At 34.7% G+C, this 21,113-nt stretch overlaps 2 protein-coding genes across 5 annotated transcripts; both read right to left on the reverse strand.

Moving 5' to 3' along the window:
• Positions 1 to 258: 258 nt before the first annotated feature.
• Positions 259 to 1,670, reverse strand: LOC104114398 (uncharacterized). The gene has a single exon (XM_070195405.1). The coding sequence runs from the start codon at positions 1,341 to 1,343 to the stop codon at positions 537 to 539; it is 807 nt and encodes a 268-aa protein (XP_070051506.1). The 5' UTR covers positions 1,344 to 1,670; the 3' UTR covers positions 259 to 536.
• Positions 1,671 to 2,891: 1,221 nt separating this feature from the next.
• LOC104114399 (dihydroceramide fatty acyl 2-hydroxylase FAH1-like) lies at positions 2,892 to 9,272 on the reverse strand. Of its 4 annotated transcripts, none has more exons than XM_033660822.2 (8): positions 9,125 to 9,267; positions 8,944 to 9,037; positions 6,794 to 6,859; positions 5,097 to 5,189; positions 4,706 to 4,902; positions 4,472 to 4,577; positions 3,763 to 3,909; positions 2,892 to 3,328 (listed from the first exon to the last, which is right to left on the reverse strand). In XM_033660822.2, the coding sequence occupies exons 3-8, from the start codon at positions 6,842 to 6,844 to the stop codon at positions 3,212 to 3,214; spliced, it is 711 nt and encodes a 236-aa protein (XP_033516713.1). In that variant the 5' UTR covers positions 6,845 to 6,859; positions 8,944 to 9,037; positions 9,125 to 9,267; the 3' UTR covers positions 2,892 to 3,211. The 4 variants fall into 4 exon arrangements, with proteins under 4 accessions (XP_033516713.1, XP_033516714.1, XP_009623138.1 ...); XM_033660823.2 differs by having other exon boundaries at positions 8,960 to 9,037; positions 9,125 to 9,265; XM_009624843.4 differs by having other exon boundaries at positions 8,944 to 9,272.
• Positions 9,273 to 21,113: the final 11,841 nt, after the last annotated feature.

The following is a 21,113-nucleotide window of genomic DNA, read 5'->3' on the forward strand; positions in this document are numbered from 1 at the left end:
AACTTCTAAAATGAAGAGATTAAAGTTGAATTTTTTCCAATTGTAGAAATGTGTCATTCTTTTTGGAACAGACTAATAAGTAGAGTGTGTCGTCTAAATTTAGTAAAGTGTGTCGTCTAAATTTAAACAGAGGAGTATCTTGCGAGGGAAATACTATTAACCTAAAACAACAATTGCATTGTGTGCCATTCACTGCGATTTGTCCCTATACATTTGTAAAAATACAAAAGGTTTGATAAATTATCAGTAAGTCCAAGGTTTTCAAAAAGAAACAGGGTGAATTATTTGCCAAGGCAAGGCAATATATGAATCAGTAAGATCTGTATAACAAAGTTAATCTTGTATGTATCAGAGATTTTACAGATACAATACAAAACCTCTAAGCTAAGTGGTTAACCAAATGTTGAGCATTCTACCAAGGCTTAATCAGCACTTCATAAGAAGCAAACTATACTATCTAAATATTTGCAATTCACAGCTTTCTTGGAATAAGTTGAACTATTCTGGTTAGATTTTTGAGCAAAACTTGTTTACTTTCACTTGACAATCATTGAACTTATTTTCTTTCTGAACTTGTTTGAAAGAAATTTCTTCATCTTGGATTTCATATTGGATTTATGAGATTTCTTTTTCCTGGATTCCAACAACTCACTCCTCAATTCCTCTTCTTTTCCCTTTGAGTCCATTCCTTCACATTTCAATTTGCTATCCCAATTAGACTCATCAGTTTTCTCCTTAATACATTGATTAGCCAACTCTTCTTGCAGTGATGGTGCTTTAAAAACACATTCATCTTTTTCTAACTCAACCATTTTGCCTCCAATAAATCTGCAAACCATTAAAAGAATCCTCCTTTTTGCTCCTGCACAAGGCATGAGCCATCTATACAAACATTCCCCTGAATATTCCAAGAAAAACAACAAGAAAGCTGACATTGTTATCCCCATTAAAAGGTTCTTTGCTCCTAAAACTAAAACCACCACCAGAAAGATCTTCAGAAGGGATATTAACAGCCTATTCGTATCGATATCTTCATCAAGATCAAATCTTTCATCCTTTAACTGAGACCCCTTATTAATTGTGTAAGTGGCTGGTGAAGTTGGAGTCATAGGAAAAGGCAAATGCAAATTCAGAGAAGAAGGAGAGCTCAAAGTGGGCTTAGCCACCTTTTTCTTGGAAGGTTTTATGAACCTTTGGCGATTCTTGAAAAAAAGATCGACAAGGGAAGTGGGGAAACCAGTCTCTACTATAAGAGGAGATCCACCATTCCTGTGAAAACGAATATGGTCCTTCACCAATTGACATATACTTGTCTTCTTCACCTTCTTCCATGGAAAAGACATGCTTGCAAACTCCAATTCAACAAAAAAGATCTTTATTTTCTTAAGTTTTATTAGTATCTGAGGAATTTTGATGGGGGAAATCCAGAGCAAGAATCCAATAAAAAGTTGAGACAAGATGCAAGAACATTACAAAGGTCGAGACTTTATAGTTTTAGACTGTTGGGACATGTCATGATCTTGGACAATAATATAGATGGAGAGAACTTATGTCTGGTCAGGGGTATCTATTTGAAAATAAAGAATAAGAGGCTTGGGAAGTAGCAGAGAAGGAGAGGATGATTTAAATAAATCAAAAAAGTGTTTCAAAACCGTATGTTTAAGTTTTAGATTAGTGGAGGAAGGTGTCGTGAAGGAGAAAGTAGAAACACTATTATTAAAGGGGGACAAGGTTCTACTATGGTGCCTTTCCTTTACTCTTTTTCTTTTCAAAGTATCTACAACTTTATGTAGCCACAATAATTTTGGCTTTCATAGTCTTTGTTTATTTGTGTTCTTTTCTCATGTGGCAATTGCAAGATTGTGATTGGGGAGAGGAGAGTTGGAGACAGGTGGTTAGGTAAGAATCAATATTAGGTCTCATGATACACAAGCTTAATACTTACTATTATAAAGAAAAAAGATACTGCACTCAAGATTCCCCAGTGTAATGCAAAAAAGTAAAAAAGGCACACTTATAGAGAGTGGGGCTCTCTAAATGCAGATGTTTCATGTGAAGAATGTTGGGAGTCAAGGACGCTGAGTTGCTGTTCTTCACCGCGTACACTATTGCATATAGCAGTAATCAACAAGGGGAAAATGAATTGTGCAAATTTCACTATAATTTGGTAATGTTGTATACCATGACTAACAGCTTGTTTGGCCAAGCTATTTTTTTTTTTACCAAAAGTGCTTTTGGCCAAAAATTGAGGTGTTTGGCCAAGCTTTTAGAAGGAAAAAAAAGTATTTTTAAGAAAAAGCAGAAGCAGTTTTTTGAGAAGCAAAAACAATATAACTTCTCTCCATAAGCACTTTTCTGAAAAGCACTTTTAAGAAAAATACACTTAAAAGCAGTTTTCTAAAGTTTGGCCAAACACAAACTGATTCTCACCAAAAATACTTTTTTGAAAAGCACTTTTGAAAAAACACTTATCAAAATAAGCAGATTTTAGAAGCTTGGCCAAACAGGGTATAATATGGTTCTCAAACCTCCACTCAACTTACTCAAAGGACAACAAAAAATAATGCCATATAGTCAGCGTACGTCTCCCATTACTGCTAATTCCAGAAACACATCATGCATAATCTCTTCCAAACTACAGTACCAAAAATATTCGAATAGATTTCGAAGAATTAGAGGGATATTTGCTTATGCAGGTTGACTAATGAATGACTCCATCTCCTTCACTTAATTCACTATGGATAGCTGCATAGATACCTCTTCCATATAATAGGAGGTTTCATCCTTGCATGATTACGCGCATTGCCATTAGATGCAACTGCTGACACAAATAGTGATACCTTTTAAAATAAGCCAATGTTGTAGTTTAAAAATCAGGTCAGTCAAGTCAGTTCACCGGGAAAAAAGTTGCTATGCATTAACCAGATCGTTCCAATTGCCAAACTCGTACAAGATACAATAATTGGTCAACATACAGCCTAATGATGAAGATAAATACAGCCTAGATGGACTGATGAGCACAATGTTTTGCAGCAAGGTTAGTAACCCTTACACAAGTTGTCATAAGGCTGAGATGCCAATTTGTCGATTAAACTGTGACATGAATATAATTATAGATGAAAAAATGGAACCAGATTTCAAATAATCAAATTCTAACCCCTTCTAATAAATAGCACTTAGAGCTGTAACTAGTTCTCCCCCGCGACGGGAATCATCTGTTCTTGGCTGATTTTGAATGTGGTAGCGTTCCAAACACCTTGTCCCAGAAAGAGGAGGTAATGCCAAAACCTTTGTTCTGGATACGAAAATGATGATTCAAGTGATATTTCTGTGAAAGGGGCAAAAAAAATCACCAGTTAGGTTCATTGAACAGGTTTAGAACACCTTTTCGAGATTCACAAATTGAGATGAAGCTCTCACTTCGAATCAACCCCCACCCCCAAACAAAAAAAAAAAAAAAAAAAAAAAACCACACCTGAGCCCTTCCGTAGAGTACTAAAGAAGGGATTGGACCACATACTAAAACCTGAAATTAACAGTCTCAATTCTCAAGCACCACAAATGAGTATTAAATAATTTGCTATGCTATTATAAAATCTCTGGTTAGTAGTTGGATAAAATAGATTAATAACCAGCAGGGATGTAAAAGCAACTCCCCAAAACTGACAAGTCTTACACCTAAAAGGAGACATCTAGGAAAACTAAATAAACAAACAGCCACATGGAAGTCGTAGAGAGGTATCCACAAACATATCCTCTTACCTTAAGACTTTTAGGCACTTCATTTGTCGGTTGTCCGTGATGCAAGTAGTAGTGGGTTACATCATACATAACGTAGCCCAATAGACCGCCTCCAAACAAAGCAGGAGCAGTAGAGGGAGTCGCCAGGAATTTGATCAAGTTCCAGAACTGCAATTACAAAGCACTGTATCACAAGCTGTGGGAAAGGTAGATAGTCATAGCTCTTCAGCATATTAACACAATTCAGCATTTAGTATACTTGTGATCATTATCACTTACAAGAAGCAAATTATACCGTAGTAGTTTTCAACTTGCTACATTTATATATAAACTACCAACTTTGACTAGCTGTTGAAGTAGGCTGGCATTATATTCCCTAAGTCACTTTGGCCTTGTTGAATTTTTTTCAAAATCAAACTAGATTTTGTCCAATGGTTTTCCGTGCGGATTCATGTAATATTTGATGTATAAGCTCTAAAATTCTAGTTACTTCGAACATTTTTTTCACTTAAAAGCAGATTAAGATGCCTTTGCCAAGGCGTGGTTTGACCTCTGAAAACAGAATGAAGCAACAATCAATGAATGGAGGCAGTATTATCTTTTCATTTCGCTAATGGCGCTTTTAAGCATTAGAAATTGGGATCTTTACATTTGTGTGAAAATATTTAAGGAAAAAAACAGGGTTCTCAGTTAATATAAAATGAGGCTGTGATATGAAAATCCAACATACAGGTATGCAAAGAACAGCCGTTGCAGCAGGTGGAAAAACAAGCCTTAGACCATCCATGGGATGCTTATGATGACAGCCATGAAGAAGATAATGAGCTGTGTTTCCCCTGTAACAACACACAGGTTTAAGAACATAGGAATAAAGAACCAGAAGCAGCGGGAAACGTCAGGCAGAAGTGCAGAAATGATACATTCCCATTTCAGGTTACGCAAAAAGAACAGAGAGAGCACTGACCAATAGCTCGTTGTATTAATGTGGAAAAGAAAACGATGAAGAGTGTATTCCATCAGTGTCCAGATGAAAATGCCCAACGCCACCATCAATGCCACCTCCGGGACAGTATGACCCATATGGATAGACGTGAAGATACTGTAGCATACAACTGGAAGCCATATGGTTGGAATTGCCCACCAAACTGTGCGAGTCAGAAACTGCTCCACAAATAAAAGTTATCAATACCTTCTGTATATAGCGAGATGATGTAAAAATGAGTTATCTCACGTGGCGTGGAAAATTTGTATGGGATGCATTCTAGCAAGTTTTATAGCATACTTGTCTTACATAAACCGTATGACAAATGAAAATTCAAGCTAATGAAGAAAATGAATTCTAACGGTAACATTACCTCCCAAAAATCACTTTCAAAAAATCGCGGACCTTCCTTGCTGACAATGGGCTGGTGAATCCACTCTTGGTAAGCTTCTCCAAGGTGGCCAACCTGAGAGCACATTTCAGAAGTCAAAACATATAAGAATTTCTTTTTTGATGAAGAACATATAAGAAAAATATTAACGGAATAAGTATTTTGAGGACAGCTTATGTACTACTAATTTCAGCTGGAGATAGAGGGGTTTGGTCTAAGGAACATGTTAGACATGGCAGAGAAGACATCGCAAAAACTACTAAACAAAAACAAAAAGAAGAAGACGAAGAGGAGCTTGCAACATTAAAACCATAAATAGTTTCAATCTGAAAGATCTTGTGAAGGAAATATATCACCACATTTTATTCCTTTCTGCCTTTTTTTGTCATTCCTTCTATTTTTCTAAACAAAGAAATGCAGAGCTTAAGAATGCGATAGAGTGAAAAAACGAAATGATAAGGCAAGCGTATCTACCCTTGATAGGAGGGTGTGGACGTCGAGAATTAGAATACTAGGTTAGTAGGTAGTGGAGCATCTTTCTTTTACATGTAGAACTAGTATTATTCTCGTATTTTCTTATTCTTAGATTTCAATTACTATATGTCTCTTTTGTTGTAGTTTTCTTATTATCTTGGTATTGTTACTGCTTCTTTTCCATGGCTTCTCCACTACCGTATTTCTTTTCAACACTGCTATGACTATGCTTTCCTTGAGCCGAGGGTCTATCAGAAACAATCACTCTACCTTCATAAGGTAGGGGTAAGATTTGCGTACACACTACCCTCCCCAGACACCACTTGTGGGATTACACTGGGTTTGTTGTTGTTGTTGATAAGGCAAGCATCTCTGCTAATTCATACTGGAATAATCTTAATTACTTAAAAGGAAAACCCTTATATGATTGGCAGCAAAGAGGATCAAGGGACAGGAACGGTAAGATAAACCTTAAAGAGATGTGTGCAGATCTTTAAAAAAAAGATACATCCCTTGGATTTTGTTAGCTCCCTGATCTTATGATAGGAATCTCTTATGTAATGGAGCTAACATTCTCTTTTGTACCTACTGCATCTTCTTGATGCCATCAACAACATTACTAACTTTATCAAAAATAAGAATAAAAATAACAGATACATCCTCCATCCCGAAAGAAATAACAAAGTATAAAGTACGAGAATCAAATGTTCTACTTTCGGCAGACATTTGGACATTGCTTCCTCAATTTTATAAATTATTTCGAACCTACACAGAATACTCCCTCCATCACATTTTAAGTGAATGTGCTTGCTTGACTGGACAAAGAGTTTAGGATGTGAATGCCACCTATTGTATTATTTCAATCAGAGTGAAAGAAAATAGTAAAGTAGTGACAAATGAGTTCATAGAGATAACATCATATCAAAGTTGCAGAGCTAAATCGTTAATGAGTTTGAATTTTTTTACAATTGTAAGAAAAAAAGTATTAGGATAATACTATTAGTAGAACGGCATCAAACATTTTTGAAATTTCCCAAAATGGGAAGTGTCATATAACTTTGAGTGAAGGGAGTACTATGAATTACAATTTTTTACAATTAAAAATGTTTGAAGAAAATGTAGTAAAAGAACCATCAACTTCCCAAATGATAACAGTAACATATACAATAGGGCAGAAGAAAAAATGTAAAGGTGTACAGTTTTACCTGGAATACAAGTGCTTTATTTAAATCTACATTGAAGCCTTGTGCAACCATTGTGGGATTCGGCAGCTAATTGATAGATAAAGCAAAGAAAACAGAAAGTAGTCAGAAGGTTGCAAGGATATGGTTCTTCATGAAAAGTTCAAGAGCAACTGCTGAGATGAGAACAACTCCAATAAAGAAAGTAGAAGACAAACCATATAGCCATCCGCAAGGTGCTACTTGACGACTTTTTTTCCTTCTTATCAGTACAGTATTACATTTTTTACTTCCAGTCCATCTTGGCACATATAGTTGATAGCTAAGTTGCTCGGACTCTTCACTTTCAGTGTCGCACCCGTGTCGACACGACGTGGGTGTGGGTATGGGTGTGGGATCCGTGTCGGATCTAGTCAACCGATTTTAGGTACTTTGACCAAAATCAACGGAGAAATTTGGAACAGATACAATGATTTTTGAAAACAAATCAAAAGCTAGGGTGATATGGAAAAAAATGTAATACCCTGTATATATAAATTTCTATGTCAGTCCTTTTCCTTTTTATCTCCTAAAATTCTACTCTTGTTCAATATTTTCTCCTTCTCGGAATACCTTGTAAGTTTTCCACATAATGTCTCATAATTTAGTCATATTTTTATAACTCTATTTTTAAATAATTGAATTATTTTTAGCTGAATCCCCGCATCCGTATCCGTACCTGGATCCGTACCCCCGAATCTTTAAATTTAGATCATGAAGGATCTGACCTCTAGATCCGCACCCGTATCGGACACCCGCACCCGAGTCCGAGCAACTTAGGTTGATAGTGAACCATTCTATTCCTTTGGGCATTTAAGTTAAACTAATTAAGTAACTCAAAGGATTGAGTCCGACCAATATTTCATGTCATATTTCGGGGTGCTCGCGAGTTTGGGAGGAGAACTATTAACTCCAACAAAAAAAATAGCTTGGCCTATTCCATTTGCAACTTGTCTTCAAGGGACATTATGGCAAATTGTGCAAGCATGCATATCTTTTTTTTATGAGACAAGTTTATTTGATCAAGCAAACATCGCGTATATATGATGTCAAATGTTATTGTAAGAATTAAGAAAAAGAACTGATAAGCCTCATATGATGCAGCTACCTTTTGAGAAGTTAAAAAGCGGATTTTTTCCCTTCAATTTATCAGGAAAAAGAAACATCCAAACATTTATAGAGGGTGTTTGGCTAAGCTTATAAGCTGGTCAAACTGGCTTATATTCTTATAAGCACCTTTCGGCTTATCTACGTGTCTGGTAAATACCCAAAGTGCTTATAAGTCAAGTGCTTATAAGCTAAAATCAGTCATAAGTCATAAGTTGGTCATCCTCAACTAATGGCTTTTCAGCTTATAAGCACTTTTAGCTTGACCAAGGTTTTTACTAGTTTATCCTTAATAATATTTTTTAATTCACAAAATATTTTTCCTACAATAAATTTTCTAACTTTCTCTTCATTTCATATTTGTTTTTCATCATTTTCTTTACAAAGATAATTTTTAATTCATAATCTTTTGTAAATTTTTGAGGGTATTTTAGTTATTTTAACAAAAGAATAGCTTATAAGCACTTTTCTACCAAACACATCAACAACTTATTATCAGTTTCAGCACGTCTATCCAAACACATAAATGCTTATTTGAAAAATTAATTTCAGCATTTAGAAATATTTTTTTAGCACTTCAAGCTTATCAACTATTTACAATCAGCTAATCCAAACGGGCTCATAATTTTCAACAAAAATCTGAACTTTACTCCATGAAAGCACTTTTACCCTCAACTTTGCACAAAATCATTAATCTATCCATCTATTTACTTTTCAGAAACCACTGACCTTTGCTCCATAGCACCTTTCACCTTAAATTACTAGCAGCAAGACAAATTTACACATTATGAAACAAAAATCTACCAAGCTACCTCATTTTACTGAGAGTGCATCTGATCTAACTAAAGAAAACCAAACAAAAATCCACAATTTACATTTAAAGAATCAGCTTTTTCACAAACTGTCAACCAAATCCACAATGCACATTCACCCACCATTTAATTCACAAACAAAAAAGAGAAAATCTCAAAACCCCACATACTCTAACAAAAGAGATCTATTTCATAAATAACAAAGAAAAGGCTTACAGAGAACAATGCAGACCTAGCTTGTGTCAGCAGAGATTTTCTATTGAGAGGATCCCAGTGGTTCAGCAAAAAAGGTTTCCCTTTCTCTCTCTCCCTAAGCAGACCACAAAACCTACAAGTGAAGTACCAGTAATACACTGCTGGCATATGATGTGATATATTTATGAGTTCTTTACTTTACCTTTACCGGTTTTTAATAAATTTTTCATCTCTTTTTGTCAACTATTTGGTTAGTGGAAGATCTTCGCCGCAAGAATAGTTATCACTTAACAGTTTATTTGGGGGGAAGGACGGGAATCTAAGCAGTTTCTCTCCAGCCTATCCGAACTAAATTATCACGTCTCAATACTAATTTATACCATACAAGAGATGTGATAAAATAATACATATTTAATGGAATAAGATCGATATTTTAAATTAAGTCTGGGATTAAATTTATATTTTATTTAATTTGAGGTATAAATTTATACCGTCAATCAAATAAGGTATTGTCACACTTCTCTTTTCCCGCAACCCTTATTACAAGGTTGAGTTTGAAGAGTTTTTTCAATTAAAGTGACGTTTTGAAAAGTGATTACTTATTATTTAGAGCCGCCACTTGGAATTGAGTTTTGGTGTTCCAAGTCACCTTTTATTTCAATCCCTTATCAAACGGAAGGTTTGACTCCTTATTTATGGTCTACGTAAACAGAAGCCTGAGGAAGGAAATCTGTTGACCGAGGGGAAGGTGTGAGCTAGCACGGTCGCTTTTATTGACTTATGTCCGGCTTAAATCAATTCTTGGCTATTCTTGTATTTTATTGATTATGGTTTGCCTATTACCACTTAACTAATTATTAAAGTTTATTAATTGTTTGGACCCAGATGCGATACGCACACAAGGTATTTCTTTGAAGTTAGATGTTAAACAAAGGTACGAAATGTACACATGGTTAAAACATAATTATTTTAAATTTAATGGTATCAAGACACGGGAATACGCACATGATCTTTTTATCACTTAAGAATATCAATCCAAGGTTTGGGTATGAACACATGAGCTAATATTTAGAAAAACATCTAAAGCTTTTCTATTGTATTCAGAGTATTTTTCTAAAGTAATTTTAGATTATTGTAAACTCATGAAGTATGGAATCTATTGCGGAGGAAGTGTAAAATTTGACTACTATTAACAAGTTACTAAATATAACACATCATTCTGTCTCAAAAATTAAAATTCGTTCCCACTATAGCTAAAAGAACTAACCAACAATATTAAGGAAACAAACTAATACACTAACCTAACAGTTGTGTCAACCACCTAACTTAACTCAGAAGATTAACATGATCTTATGCGAAATATTTAAGCAGTTAACATCAAATAAAAACAAGCTTTTAATGTGGTTTTCAACAATATTATTACATCCAATAAACTTCACCGCAAAGAATGCAAAAAACTTAAATCCATCAGAATTCTTAGTTCATTAACTTAACAAATTCGGTCTAATTCTTTATAAAAACCTCTATGCCTTCTTTAATAAAAATTAATGTTAATCTCATAAATTTAACTACGACTAACATTACTTAAAAGTAAACACATATAGAAAGGCAAGAAATAAAGCTAACACAGTAAAGGCACTCAAACATTCAACCAAAAGTGATAATACGTTAAAGCCTTCAAATCATCCGAAACATGTATACAAGGCAACGAGAGCAAGGATGAACATTTAAAAGCTGAAAATTCCTTTAAACGATGTCGTAGCTATGAACAGGAATCTCGACTAGAAACCTCATCGAAGATCACTTGAATATTCTTCGTGCCAAGTATTTGAAGTGCTTAGATGTGTATATGATCTATTTCTTTTTATAAATATGATGTGCTTTATGTAGTTTTTTCTCAGATGTTCCCCTCCAAAATAATGTAAAGAAGACTGAAAAAAATCCCCCCTTTTCATCTGTCAAGTTCTCAATTAAGTAGTGATCAGAAACTAGTACCTTGTGAAGTGAGGGAGATCATGTGTATGATCATGGGATTGAGGGGATAAGGGGTTGGTACGTAAGAAGCGGGATGTGATGAGTTTTGAGAGAGAGGGACGTGAAAGGTGGGGTGCGGGAGTTAGGCTAGAAAATGGGGGTTATGGGATTAGAAAATTAAACATGAGATTTTGATCTCTTTGATGTTAAAGTTCATTTAATTTTTTTTTTTTGAAAGATAAATTAAATTATAAAGATAAGAAGATTAACCAACATTTCTTATAAATAGGAAAACTAAATATTTACATGTACTTTAAATGATACTAAGAAAGATTCTATAGCTTACTTATCAAAAAATAAATTAATTAAAAGAAACTAAATATTTTTTTGTAAATTTTCTTTTCTCTTGTAAATAGAAATAAAACTTATACTCAAAAAATGTGAATATTTTTGTCGTTTTTTTTTTAATTAATTTTTTTTTCTTTCTTCAAATAAGATCTATTAAGAGTAAGATAAAAATTTAAAATATCAAGATTAGACCTAAAAGAAATATTTATACTAAAATAGTATAAAATTCGGGTGTAGTCAAAAATTAGTTGTTCACAGTATGCCCCTCTTTGCTTGAAAACATGAAGAGTTTTCAGACAAAGAAAATAAACAAGGTGACTAATTTTTGACCTCACTATTATTTAAAAAGGAAAATAAGATAAAAGAAGCATATGCGATCGAGCCTTGGTTTTAGGCAACCTACATATCCCGGGTTATAAGGGAATCCGGTCGCGTATAGTTCAAGTGGGAAAAGAATGATGGAGTATGCTTCGATGGAGAGTCGAGTGAGGTTCCGTCGAAATTCCGGTCCGCGGTTCCTACTGTTACATCAAAAGAAAAAGGAAATTACATACTCTTGAAATCTAAGAGTTACAAAATTCCTATCTAAATGTCATATGGAGTTTTATCTTGATTCTTGACTTGCTTCCCCCATTGACTTTAGACTGAAACTTGATGTTCTCGATGCAACAGACTAGGAAATATTCTCACAGGTCTGTTTCTTGATCAGATGATGAGAAGATGGATCTTGAAATCCCATGTCTCTGCATGCATTATGTCAAAGCTGGTTCGGCTGGTATTGAAATCAAATGTTCCACTTTATCTGGCGAGAGCTGGAATCTTATTTTTGCACATTCAATCCGTACTTTACAGAAAAACGTGCAAGCCATTAGAAACAAACAAAACGAACAAAAATTTTCTGCCCCAATTTGCACTAGAAAATTTTGTGAGTTATTGAAAATACAATAAACTATCTTTCTATTGCAAAATAAAGAATTGAAAAAGAAATGTGATTTTTTTAATATATATTTTATAATAGGGGATGTCGTACCCTATGTTATATTTTATAATAGGGGATGTCATACCCTATGTTAACAAGAAGGAAGGCAACCAGGGGATGTAGTATCATGTGTTGACAATAAGGTGAGGCTCCTGGCACTCTGGGATGCTACTAGGGAATGTCGTACCCTATGTTTGCAACAAGAAATGCAACCAGGGAATGTAGTACCCTATGGTGGCAATAAAGCGAGGCCCTTGGCACTCTGAGATGCTACTGGGGAATGGCGTACCCTATGTTTGCAACAAAAAATGCAACCATGGAATATAGTACCCTGTGTTGGCAATAATGCGAGGCTCTTGTCACTCTGGGATACCACTAGGGAATGCCGTACCCTATGTTTGCAACAAGAAATGCAACCAGAGGATATAGTACCCTGTGTTGGCAATAAGATGAGGCTCGTGGCGCTCTGAGATGCTACTAGGGAATGTCGTACCCTATGTTTTGCAACAAGAAATGCAACCAGGGGATGTAGTACCATGTGTTTGAAATAGGGTGAGGCTTGTGGCGCTCTGAGATGCTAATAGGGAATGTCGTACCCTATGTTTGCAACAAGAAATGCAACCAGGGATGTAGTACCCTGTGTTGGCAATAAGAATGAAATCAAGGGATATAGTACCTTGTGTTGAAGATAGGGTATTGGTTCCCTAAAATGAAACTAAAAATAAAATGATTACTTGTATATTGGAAGAAAATCAAGGATTTGAGAACACTTGGTGGTGTTCGTTTTTTCACGAACTGTTTCCTACAACTGTTCTGTTCCTGTTCTGAACAAAGAAAGATTCGTTAGTTTTAAAATGGAGGTCGGTTTGTGGCCTTGATTATTTCGATCTCTTGATCTCGGCTCATTTTCTTTTCAACTGCAACTGATTATTTCCTGAATAACAACTGCATTTCTGACCCCGGAGAACCTTTGGCATTTCCAAACTTTGCCATGACGGTTGAGCGTGTGGGACTTAACCTTTTTCAATTTTATTTTGCCTTTGTTGGCATTTTGCTTTTGGCTTCTTTCAAAATTTTCCATTTCAAAGAATCGGCCAATCATAGCCAGTCGGGGTCGACTTGAGGCCCTTGCCGAGGCTAGGCGCATTTTGAATATATCAGCTCGCTTCAAATGAGAACCCTGTAAATCGGTCTTGCCGTCTTTTCTTTACCTTATTTTTTAAACAAAGTTAGACCCGAAGAGATTAAAAGAAATATAAACAATGGAATAGAAAATGAGTTTAAAACAAGAGGTATCCCTTTCAGGGAACAGAAAGACGGACTTATCTGGGAGTACATGCGGACTTCAATGAACATGACATACCTTTTAGACTGGATGTTTGATCTGTGTAAATTGTCCGACTCTTAGAAACTCATCACAACTTTTGACTTGAAACCAAAAAATCTTGCTCAGGACTATGTTGATTCCATGGCTGTGTGGTTCCTCTTTTTGATCAACAGCGCCCTTTGCGGGTTTTCACTAGCCGATCTCTCTCATTTCTCTTCTCGCCATCGCCTTATAGTACCCTTTGCGGGTTTTCACTAACAAGACTCTCTCATTTTTATTTTCTCTACTCACTATCGCCCTACAGTGCCCATGAGGGTTTTCACCAATATTACTCTCTCGTTTTATTTCTCTCATTTGGTTGCATCCGATCCAAATAACTGTATCCTCCAATTCTTGAATATTCTCACCGATTGATCGGAAGGACTTGAAAGGATTTGGGTAAAAAGAATTTGGATTAAATTACAACTTTGAAACCTTTCGGGCGAAACCATTGTCGAACCATTGTAACATCTGCCCCAGTTTTTCAGTTTTGGGGAATGTGAATTTTTTTTTTGTGTGTAACCGAACCTTAGAGTGAGGCTGCCTACGTATCCTTTCAGAATCAAGTCGGACGTAATTCAATTAACTTGAACTTGTTTTGATTTTTGTTTTGTTTTTCTTCTATTTTTTTTTTATTTATCATTTTTCATTTTTTTCAATCCCCTTCTTTTCTTTTTCTTTGTCATTACATACAAGGTTTCACAGAGGGTGGCCAAGGAAAAAGTATCTGGCTCAAAGGGTTAGCAAAGGGTTAATAGTATTTGGGTAGTGAGAATGAAAGCCTTCGTCATCCCAATCAAAGGGCATTAAAGTTGCGTAAAAGGTCAAATATAGTACCTTTTGACCGTGTCTGCATTGACAGTTGTATCGGGAACATTTTATTCGATGTCTCCCAAATACAGTACTCCCTTTGGCAACACTCCTGTTACAATGTATGGACCTTCCAATTCGGGATAAATTTTCCTTTATCTTCCTCGTTATGTGGAAGAATACTCCTCAGAATGAGTTGCCCTACTTCAAATTTCTTGGGCCGCACTTTTTTGTTTTAGGCACGGGCCATTGTTTGTTGGTACAACTGCCTGTGGCAAACTACAGCCAATCACTTTTCATCAACCAAAGTCATTTGCTTCAATCGGGTCTTGACCCAATCTTCATCTTTAAACTCGGTTTCAACAATGATCTGAAGAGAGGGAATTTCAACTTCTACTGATATCACGGCTTCAGTGCCATAAACCAATCAAGTAAGGGCGATTTTCGTTTGAACTTGGTTTAAGCTTCTTGTCCATTCTCTGTTTATTTTCTTACAAGCCTTATCTTCGGTACATTCTATTTCTTGATTCATTATTTCAAGACCTGACAACGTTTTAGGATCTGGACATGAAGTCCGCATGTATGTCATGTTATTAAAATCTGCATTTAACAGAACAAGAAAGAAAGTAAGAAAAGTGACAAGAGTAAGAAAAGAGACATTCATGGATGATGAAATATTAATTTCATTTATTTGAATTTATTTATTTACTTAAAAAAAATAAAAAAAAATAGAAGGGTTTACACCAGAAAGTAAGACAATAGAGTAAAAACATTCGGATTACACCCTGAAATAATTCGGACGCAGAAAGGACAGCAAGACCGACTACTGAGATTCCCATCTGACGGAGAACTTTTCATGGCTTGGCGACCGTTTTAGATTTCTCTTTTGTCGAGACAATGGCTACAATGGATTTCAGTGCCGGATCAAGCTCTTCAACTACCCTTTTAAGGGTCCAACAGTCCTCCGTATCATGTCCCACTGTTATAGAGTGGTATTCATATCTAGTATCAGCTTTGTGCGAGGGGGACTCAGGATTTGGCCGGTTCGGGGCCACTAGCTACAGCAGACCTAGCCCGATTAGCTTTTGAAACAAACTTAAATATGATTCACTAATAGGGGTGAAATGATTCCTTCTGAGGGGCTCTCTTGGGAGAGAATTGTATTGGGGAACATTTGGTTGGGGATTAAATGGAGCTTGGTAGAGATGGGCTTTTCTAGGAGGTGGAGCTCGGTTTTGTGTATAATGTTATGGCCGCGTGTAAGGTTGCGCATTCATCACCGCATAGAGAGGCAGTTCCACGACATAAGCAACATCTTGATGTAGATAATAGTGTTTTGAGACCTTATGAAGCATATATGATTGGTTGAATGACGTGCGGGTCCCCCTCGAGCTCAAAGCCATCATAGTTCCCTCTTCCCTCATGTTTCTGTTCATCAAACCCTCCCCCCCCCCCAAAACATTCTAAACGGTCTGTGATGTGGCCTTAAAGGCAGCATGACTCAAGATTTGGCCCGTTTTTAAACTATTTTCGACCATCTCCCCAATTTTGATAGACTCGGCGAACGGATTACCCATAACGGACATCGTGTTTTGGAAGTCGTCCGCCTCTTGGGCCTGTAGGAATACCATAACCATTTCTACTTCATCCATTTGAGGCTTTACCTTGACGGCTTGCTTGCGCCATTTGACAGCATTCACAGAGATTTTCCACGATTTTCTTTTTCAAATTGGACAAAGAGTTCTCTTTTTGTATTTTTTCAATCTTGCTTTTATTGTTTTGGTTGTTTTTCGCTCTTTGTTTTTCTTTGTTATTTTTGTCACTCCTTTCTTTTTTTTATTTCTTTTTTTTACTCAGTTTATTTGATGGCAATGATCGAATCCGATGGGGATTGCCTACGTATCATGACGACGCATGAATCAGATCTTGCGTAGTTTGGGAATACCGGGAAGAAAGTACATAAGCTAGCTCTTTTTTTTCTTTGGGAATTTTGGAAAGAATACTTCTTAAAGGAGAAAGAAAATATTTTTTTGGATTTTGATTGACTTTTCTTTGAATTTTTGGAAGAAAGACTTCTAAAGAAGGAAAAAACATATTTTTGGATTTTGATTTGCAAACTTTTTTTTTTTTTCGAATGAAATACTTTGGGGGAAAAAATTTGGATTTTATGATTTTTATTTTTTTTTAAATTTTCTAAGGAAAGAATTCTGAGAAGGAATTAAGGAAAGGGAAAATATTTTAAATATTTTTTAAAAATTGGGGGCCGGAACCGATGAGGTTTGCCTACGTATCTTACATCCGGTGAGAATCAGTCCCACGTAGTTCGGTTAAAATAAAATAATTAAAAAAACCCTTTTGAAAATTATGCCTTTATACACGAGAACACTTCAATTTTTATTTTGTTTTTAAATAAAAGGGTATTTTATGAAAATTTGGAGAAAATTTTCTCTTTTTCTCTCCCCTATTCAATTAATCTATCCTAAAGCTGGCAAACAATTTAGTAAAGCCTACCAAATAATGTTACATATAGCACAGAAATATGCACATGTTGGTATGAAAAATTGGTACATGTCCTAGGCAGGTCCGGCCCCTGTGTCGAGTCCCGTTAAGTCCAATGCACATGTTGCAAATAAAACGTAGCCTACTATGGATATCCGTTGCTTGTGGCAGTAGTAGAACAACACTGGCTAGCTAACGACTCTCCCGCCTAAATATGTGTGACTAAATCCTTCACCAGAAGCTGGTAGGCTAACTCGCTTTATCTCAAGACAGAAAATTTGTGATGCTGGTAGGCAAACATAACATAACTACCTACCGGAAGACTCAGAGGGGTGCGAGAGAGGATACAATTTATATCACAGTTCAATTAAATATTGAAGCAGTAAATAAGTGACAAATATCACAGTAGGCTCCGAAACACAATAATAACCAAAACATGATAAAAGCCAAACAAGAATCAATATACAAAGCTCGAATTCTTATTAGTGGGTCCCTAACAGAGTAACCAAAGCTGTCACACCTCTTTTTTCCCGCAACCCTTATTACGATGTTGAGTTTGAAGAGTTTTTTCAATTAAAGTGATATTTTGAAAAGAGATTACTTATTATTTAGAGCCGCCACTTGGAATTGAGTTTTGGTGTTCCAAATCACCTTTTATTTCAATCCCTTATCAAATGGAAGGTTTGACTCCTTATTTATGGTTTACGAAAACAGAAGACTGAGTAAGGAATTTTGTTGACCGAGGAGAAGGTGTGAGGCACCCCTCGAATCCCGTGGTTCTAGCACGATCGCTTTTATTGACTTATGTCCTACTTAAATTAATTCTTGACTATTCTTATATTTTATTGATTATGGTTTGCCTATTATCACTTAACTAATTATTAAATTTTATTAATTGTTTGGACCCAGATGCGATACGCACACAAGGTATTTCTTTGAAGTTAGATGTTAAACCAAGGTACGAAGTGTACACATGGTTAAAACATAATTATTTTAAATTTAATAGTATCATGACGCGGGAATGCGCACATGATCCTTTTATCACTTAAGAATATCAATCCAAGTTTCGGGTATGAACACATGGGCTAATATTTAGGAAAACATCTAAAGCTTTCCTATCGTATTCAGAGTATTTTCCTAAAGTAATTTTAAATTATTGTAAAGTCATGAAGTATGGAATCGATTGCGGAGGAAGTGTAAAATTTGACTAATATTAACAAGTTATTAAATATAACATATCATTCTGTCTCAAAAATTAAAATTCGTTCCCACTATAGCTAAAAGAACTAACCAACAATATTAAGGAAACAAACTAATACACTAACCTAACAGTTGTGTCAACCACCTAACTTAACTCAGAAGATTAACATGATCTTATGCGAAATATTTAAGCAGTTAACATCAAATAAAAACAAGCTTTTAATGTGGTTTTCAACAATATTATTACATCCAATAAACTTCACCGCAAAGAATGCAAAAAACTTAAATCCATCAGAATTCTTAGTTCATTAACTTAACAAATTCGGTCTAATTCTTTATAAAAACCTCTATGCCTTCTTTAATAAAAATTAATGCTAATCTCATAAATCTAACTACGACTAACATTACTTAAAAGTAAACACATATAGAGAGGCAAGAAATAAAGCTAACACAGTAAAGACACTCAAACATTCAACCAAAGGTGATAATACGTTAAAGCTTCCAAATCATCCGAAACATGTATACAAGGCAACGAGAGCAAGGATGAATATTTAAAAGCTGAAAATTCCTTTAAACGATATCGTAGTTACGAACAAGAATCTCGACTAGAAACCTCATCGGAGATCACTTGAATATTTTTCATGCCAAATATTTGAAGTGCTTAGACGTGTATATGATCTATTTCTTTTTATAAATATGATGTGCTTTATGTAGTTTTTTTTCGAATTTTCCCCTCCAAAATAATGTAAAGAAGAGTGAAAACAATTCACTCTTTTCGTCTGTCAAGTTCTCAATTAAGTAGTGATCAGAAACTAATACCTTGTGAAGTGGGGGAGATCGTGTGTATGATCATGGGATTGAGGGGATAGGGGGGTTGGGACGTGAGAAGCGGGATGTGATGAGTTTTGAGAGAGAGGGACGTGAAAGGTGGGGTGAGGTAGTTAGGCTAGAAAATGGAGGTTATGGGATTAGAAAATTAAACATGAGATTTTGATCTCTTTGACGTTAAAGTTCCTTTAAATTATTTTTTTTGAAAGATAAATTAAATTATAAAGATAAGAAGATTAACCAACATTTCTTATAAATAGAAAAACTAAATATTTACATGTACTTTAAATGATACTAAGAAAGATTCTATAGCTTACTTATCAAAAAACAAATTAATTAAAAGAAACTAAATATTTTTTTGTAAATTTTCTTTTCTCTTGTAAATAGAAATAAAACTTATACTCAAAAAATGTGAATATTTTTGTCATTTTTTTTTATTAATTTTTTTTCTTTCTCCAAATAAGATCTATTAAGAGTAAGATAAAAATTTAAAATATCAAGATTAGACCTAAAAGAAATATTTATACTAAAATAGTATAAAATTTGGGTGTAGTCAAAAATTAGTTGTTCACAGCATGCCCCTCTTTGCTTGGAATCATGAATAGTTTTCAGGCAAAGAAAATAAATAAGGTGACTAATTTTTGACCTCACTATTATTTAAAAAGCAAAATAAGATAAAAGAAGCAGATGCGATCGAGCCTTGGTTTTAGGCAACCTACATATTCCGGGTTATAAGGGAATCCGGTCGCGTGTAGTTCAAGTGGAAAAAGAGTGATGGAGTATGCTTCGATGGAGAGTCGAGTGAAGTTCCGTCGAAATTCCGGTCCGCAGTTCCTACTGTTACATCAAAAGAAAAAGGAAATTACATACTCTTGAAATCTAAGAGTTATAAAATTCCTATCTAAATGTCATATGGAGTTTTGTCTTGATTCTTGACTTGCTTCCCCCATTGACTTTAGACTGAAACTTGATGTTCTCGATGCAACAGACTAGGAAATATTCTCACAGGTCTGTTTCTTGATCAGATGATGAGAAGATGGATCTTGAAATCCCATGTCTCTGCATGCATTATGTCAAAGCTGGTTCGGCTGGTATTGAAATCAAATGTTTCACTTTATCTGACGAGAGCTGGAATCTTATTTTTGCACATTCAATCCGTACTTTACAGAAAAACGTGCAAGCCATTAGAAACAAACAAAACGAACAAAAATTTTCTGCCCCAGTTTGCACTAGAAAATTTTGTGAGTTATTGAAAATACAATAAACTATCTTTCTATTGCAAAATAAAGAATTGAAAAAGAAATGTGATTTTTTTAATATATATTTTATAATAGGGGATGTCGTACCCTATGTTAACAAGAAGGAAGGCAACAAGGGGATGTAGTATCATGTGTTGACAATAAGGTGAGGCTCTTGGCACTCTGGGATGCTATTAGGGAATGTCGTATCCTATGTTTGCAACAAGAAATGCAACCAGGGGATGTAGTACCCTATGGTGGCAATAAGGTGAGGCCCTTGGCACTCTGTATAATCAATCATGTACAATTTATTAAAACTGAATGATAAACAAATGAGCGCAATTAAAATATTAGAATAAAAAATCTTATCAATATCAATCAAATAAAAGTTAATTAGTGTAGTAATATAAAAAATTAAAAATAAAGGTAAATTTTATAATAAATTCCTAAAACATTACATATTTATACCTTAGATGTTCTTTAAATTACAATTTTAAATTCGTTAATAAAAATAAAAATTCAAAGATATATATACACATACATAATAAAGAATATAAAAGAAAAAGTAAAACTTATAAATATGCTTAATATTAAAGTAACAATAAAAAAGAGTAATGGTAGATTTTGTTACAAATTCATAAAAATAAAATTCCGGTTAAATTTTATTGAGCTTTAATTATAAAATTTTATAACAAGATATTTAAACTGATAAAATACTTAGCTAAAGATAAAATATATCTTATATAATATAATAAAAAAATTATATGCATAGAGGAGAAATAAAAAATATCAAGGGTAAAATAGACAATGCATATGATAGGATGAGTATAATGTCTATTGTTTAATATTGGGGGATCAAAATGATTTTACATAGTTTGGTCGATATTCTTAAATAAATAATATAAATTTATATGTGCTTATATGGTTTTAAGATGAATTTAATTGAATT

The sequence above is a fragment of the Nicotiana tomentosiformis genome, chromosome 2 (assembly GCF_000390325.3).
Source record: "Nicotiana tomentosiformis chromosome 2, ASM39032v3, whole genome shotgun sequence".
NCBI classification, from domain to species: Eukaryota; Viridiplantae; Streptophyta; class Magnoliopsida; order Solanales; family Solanaceae; genus Nicotiana; species Nicotiana tomentosiformis.

Coding starts and splice junctions, on each gene's coding strand:
- LOC104114399 (XM_009624843.4), bottom strand. CDS start 9,090: ATGCCAGCAGTGTATTACTGGTACTTCACTTGTAGGTTTTGTGGTCTG. Junction 6,860..8,943: donor CTAGGTCTGCATTGTTCTCT/GTAAGCCTTTTC, acceptor TCTATCAATTAG/CTGCCGAATCCCACAATGGT. Junction 5,190..6,793: donor ATAAAGCACTTGTATTCCAG/GTAAAACTGTAC, acceptor ATGTGCTCTCAG/GTTGGCCACCTTGGAGAAGC.
- LOC104114398 (XM_070195405.1), bottom strand. CDS start 1,343: ATGTCTTTTCCATGGAAGAAGGTGAAGAAGACAAGTATATGTCAATTG.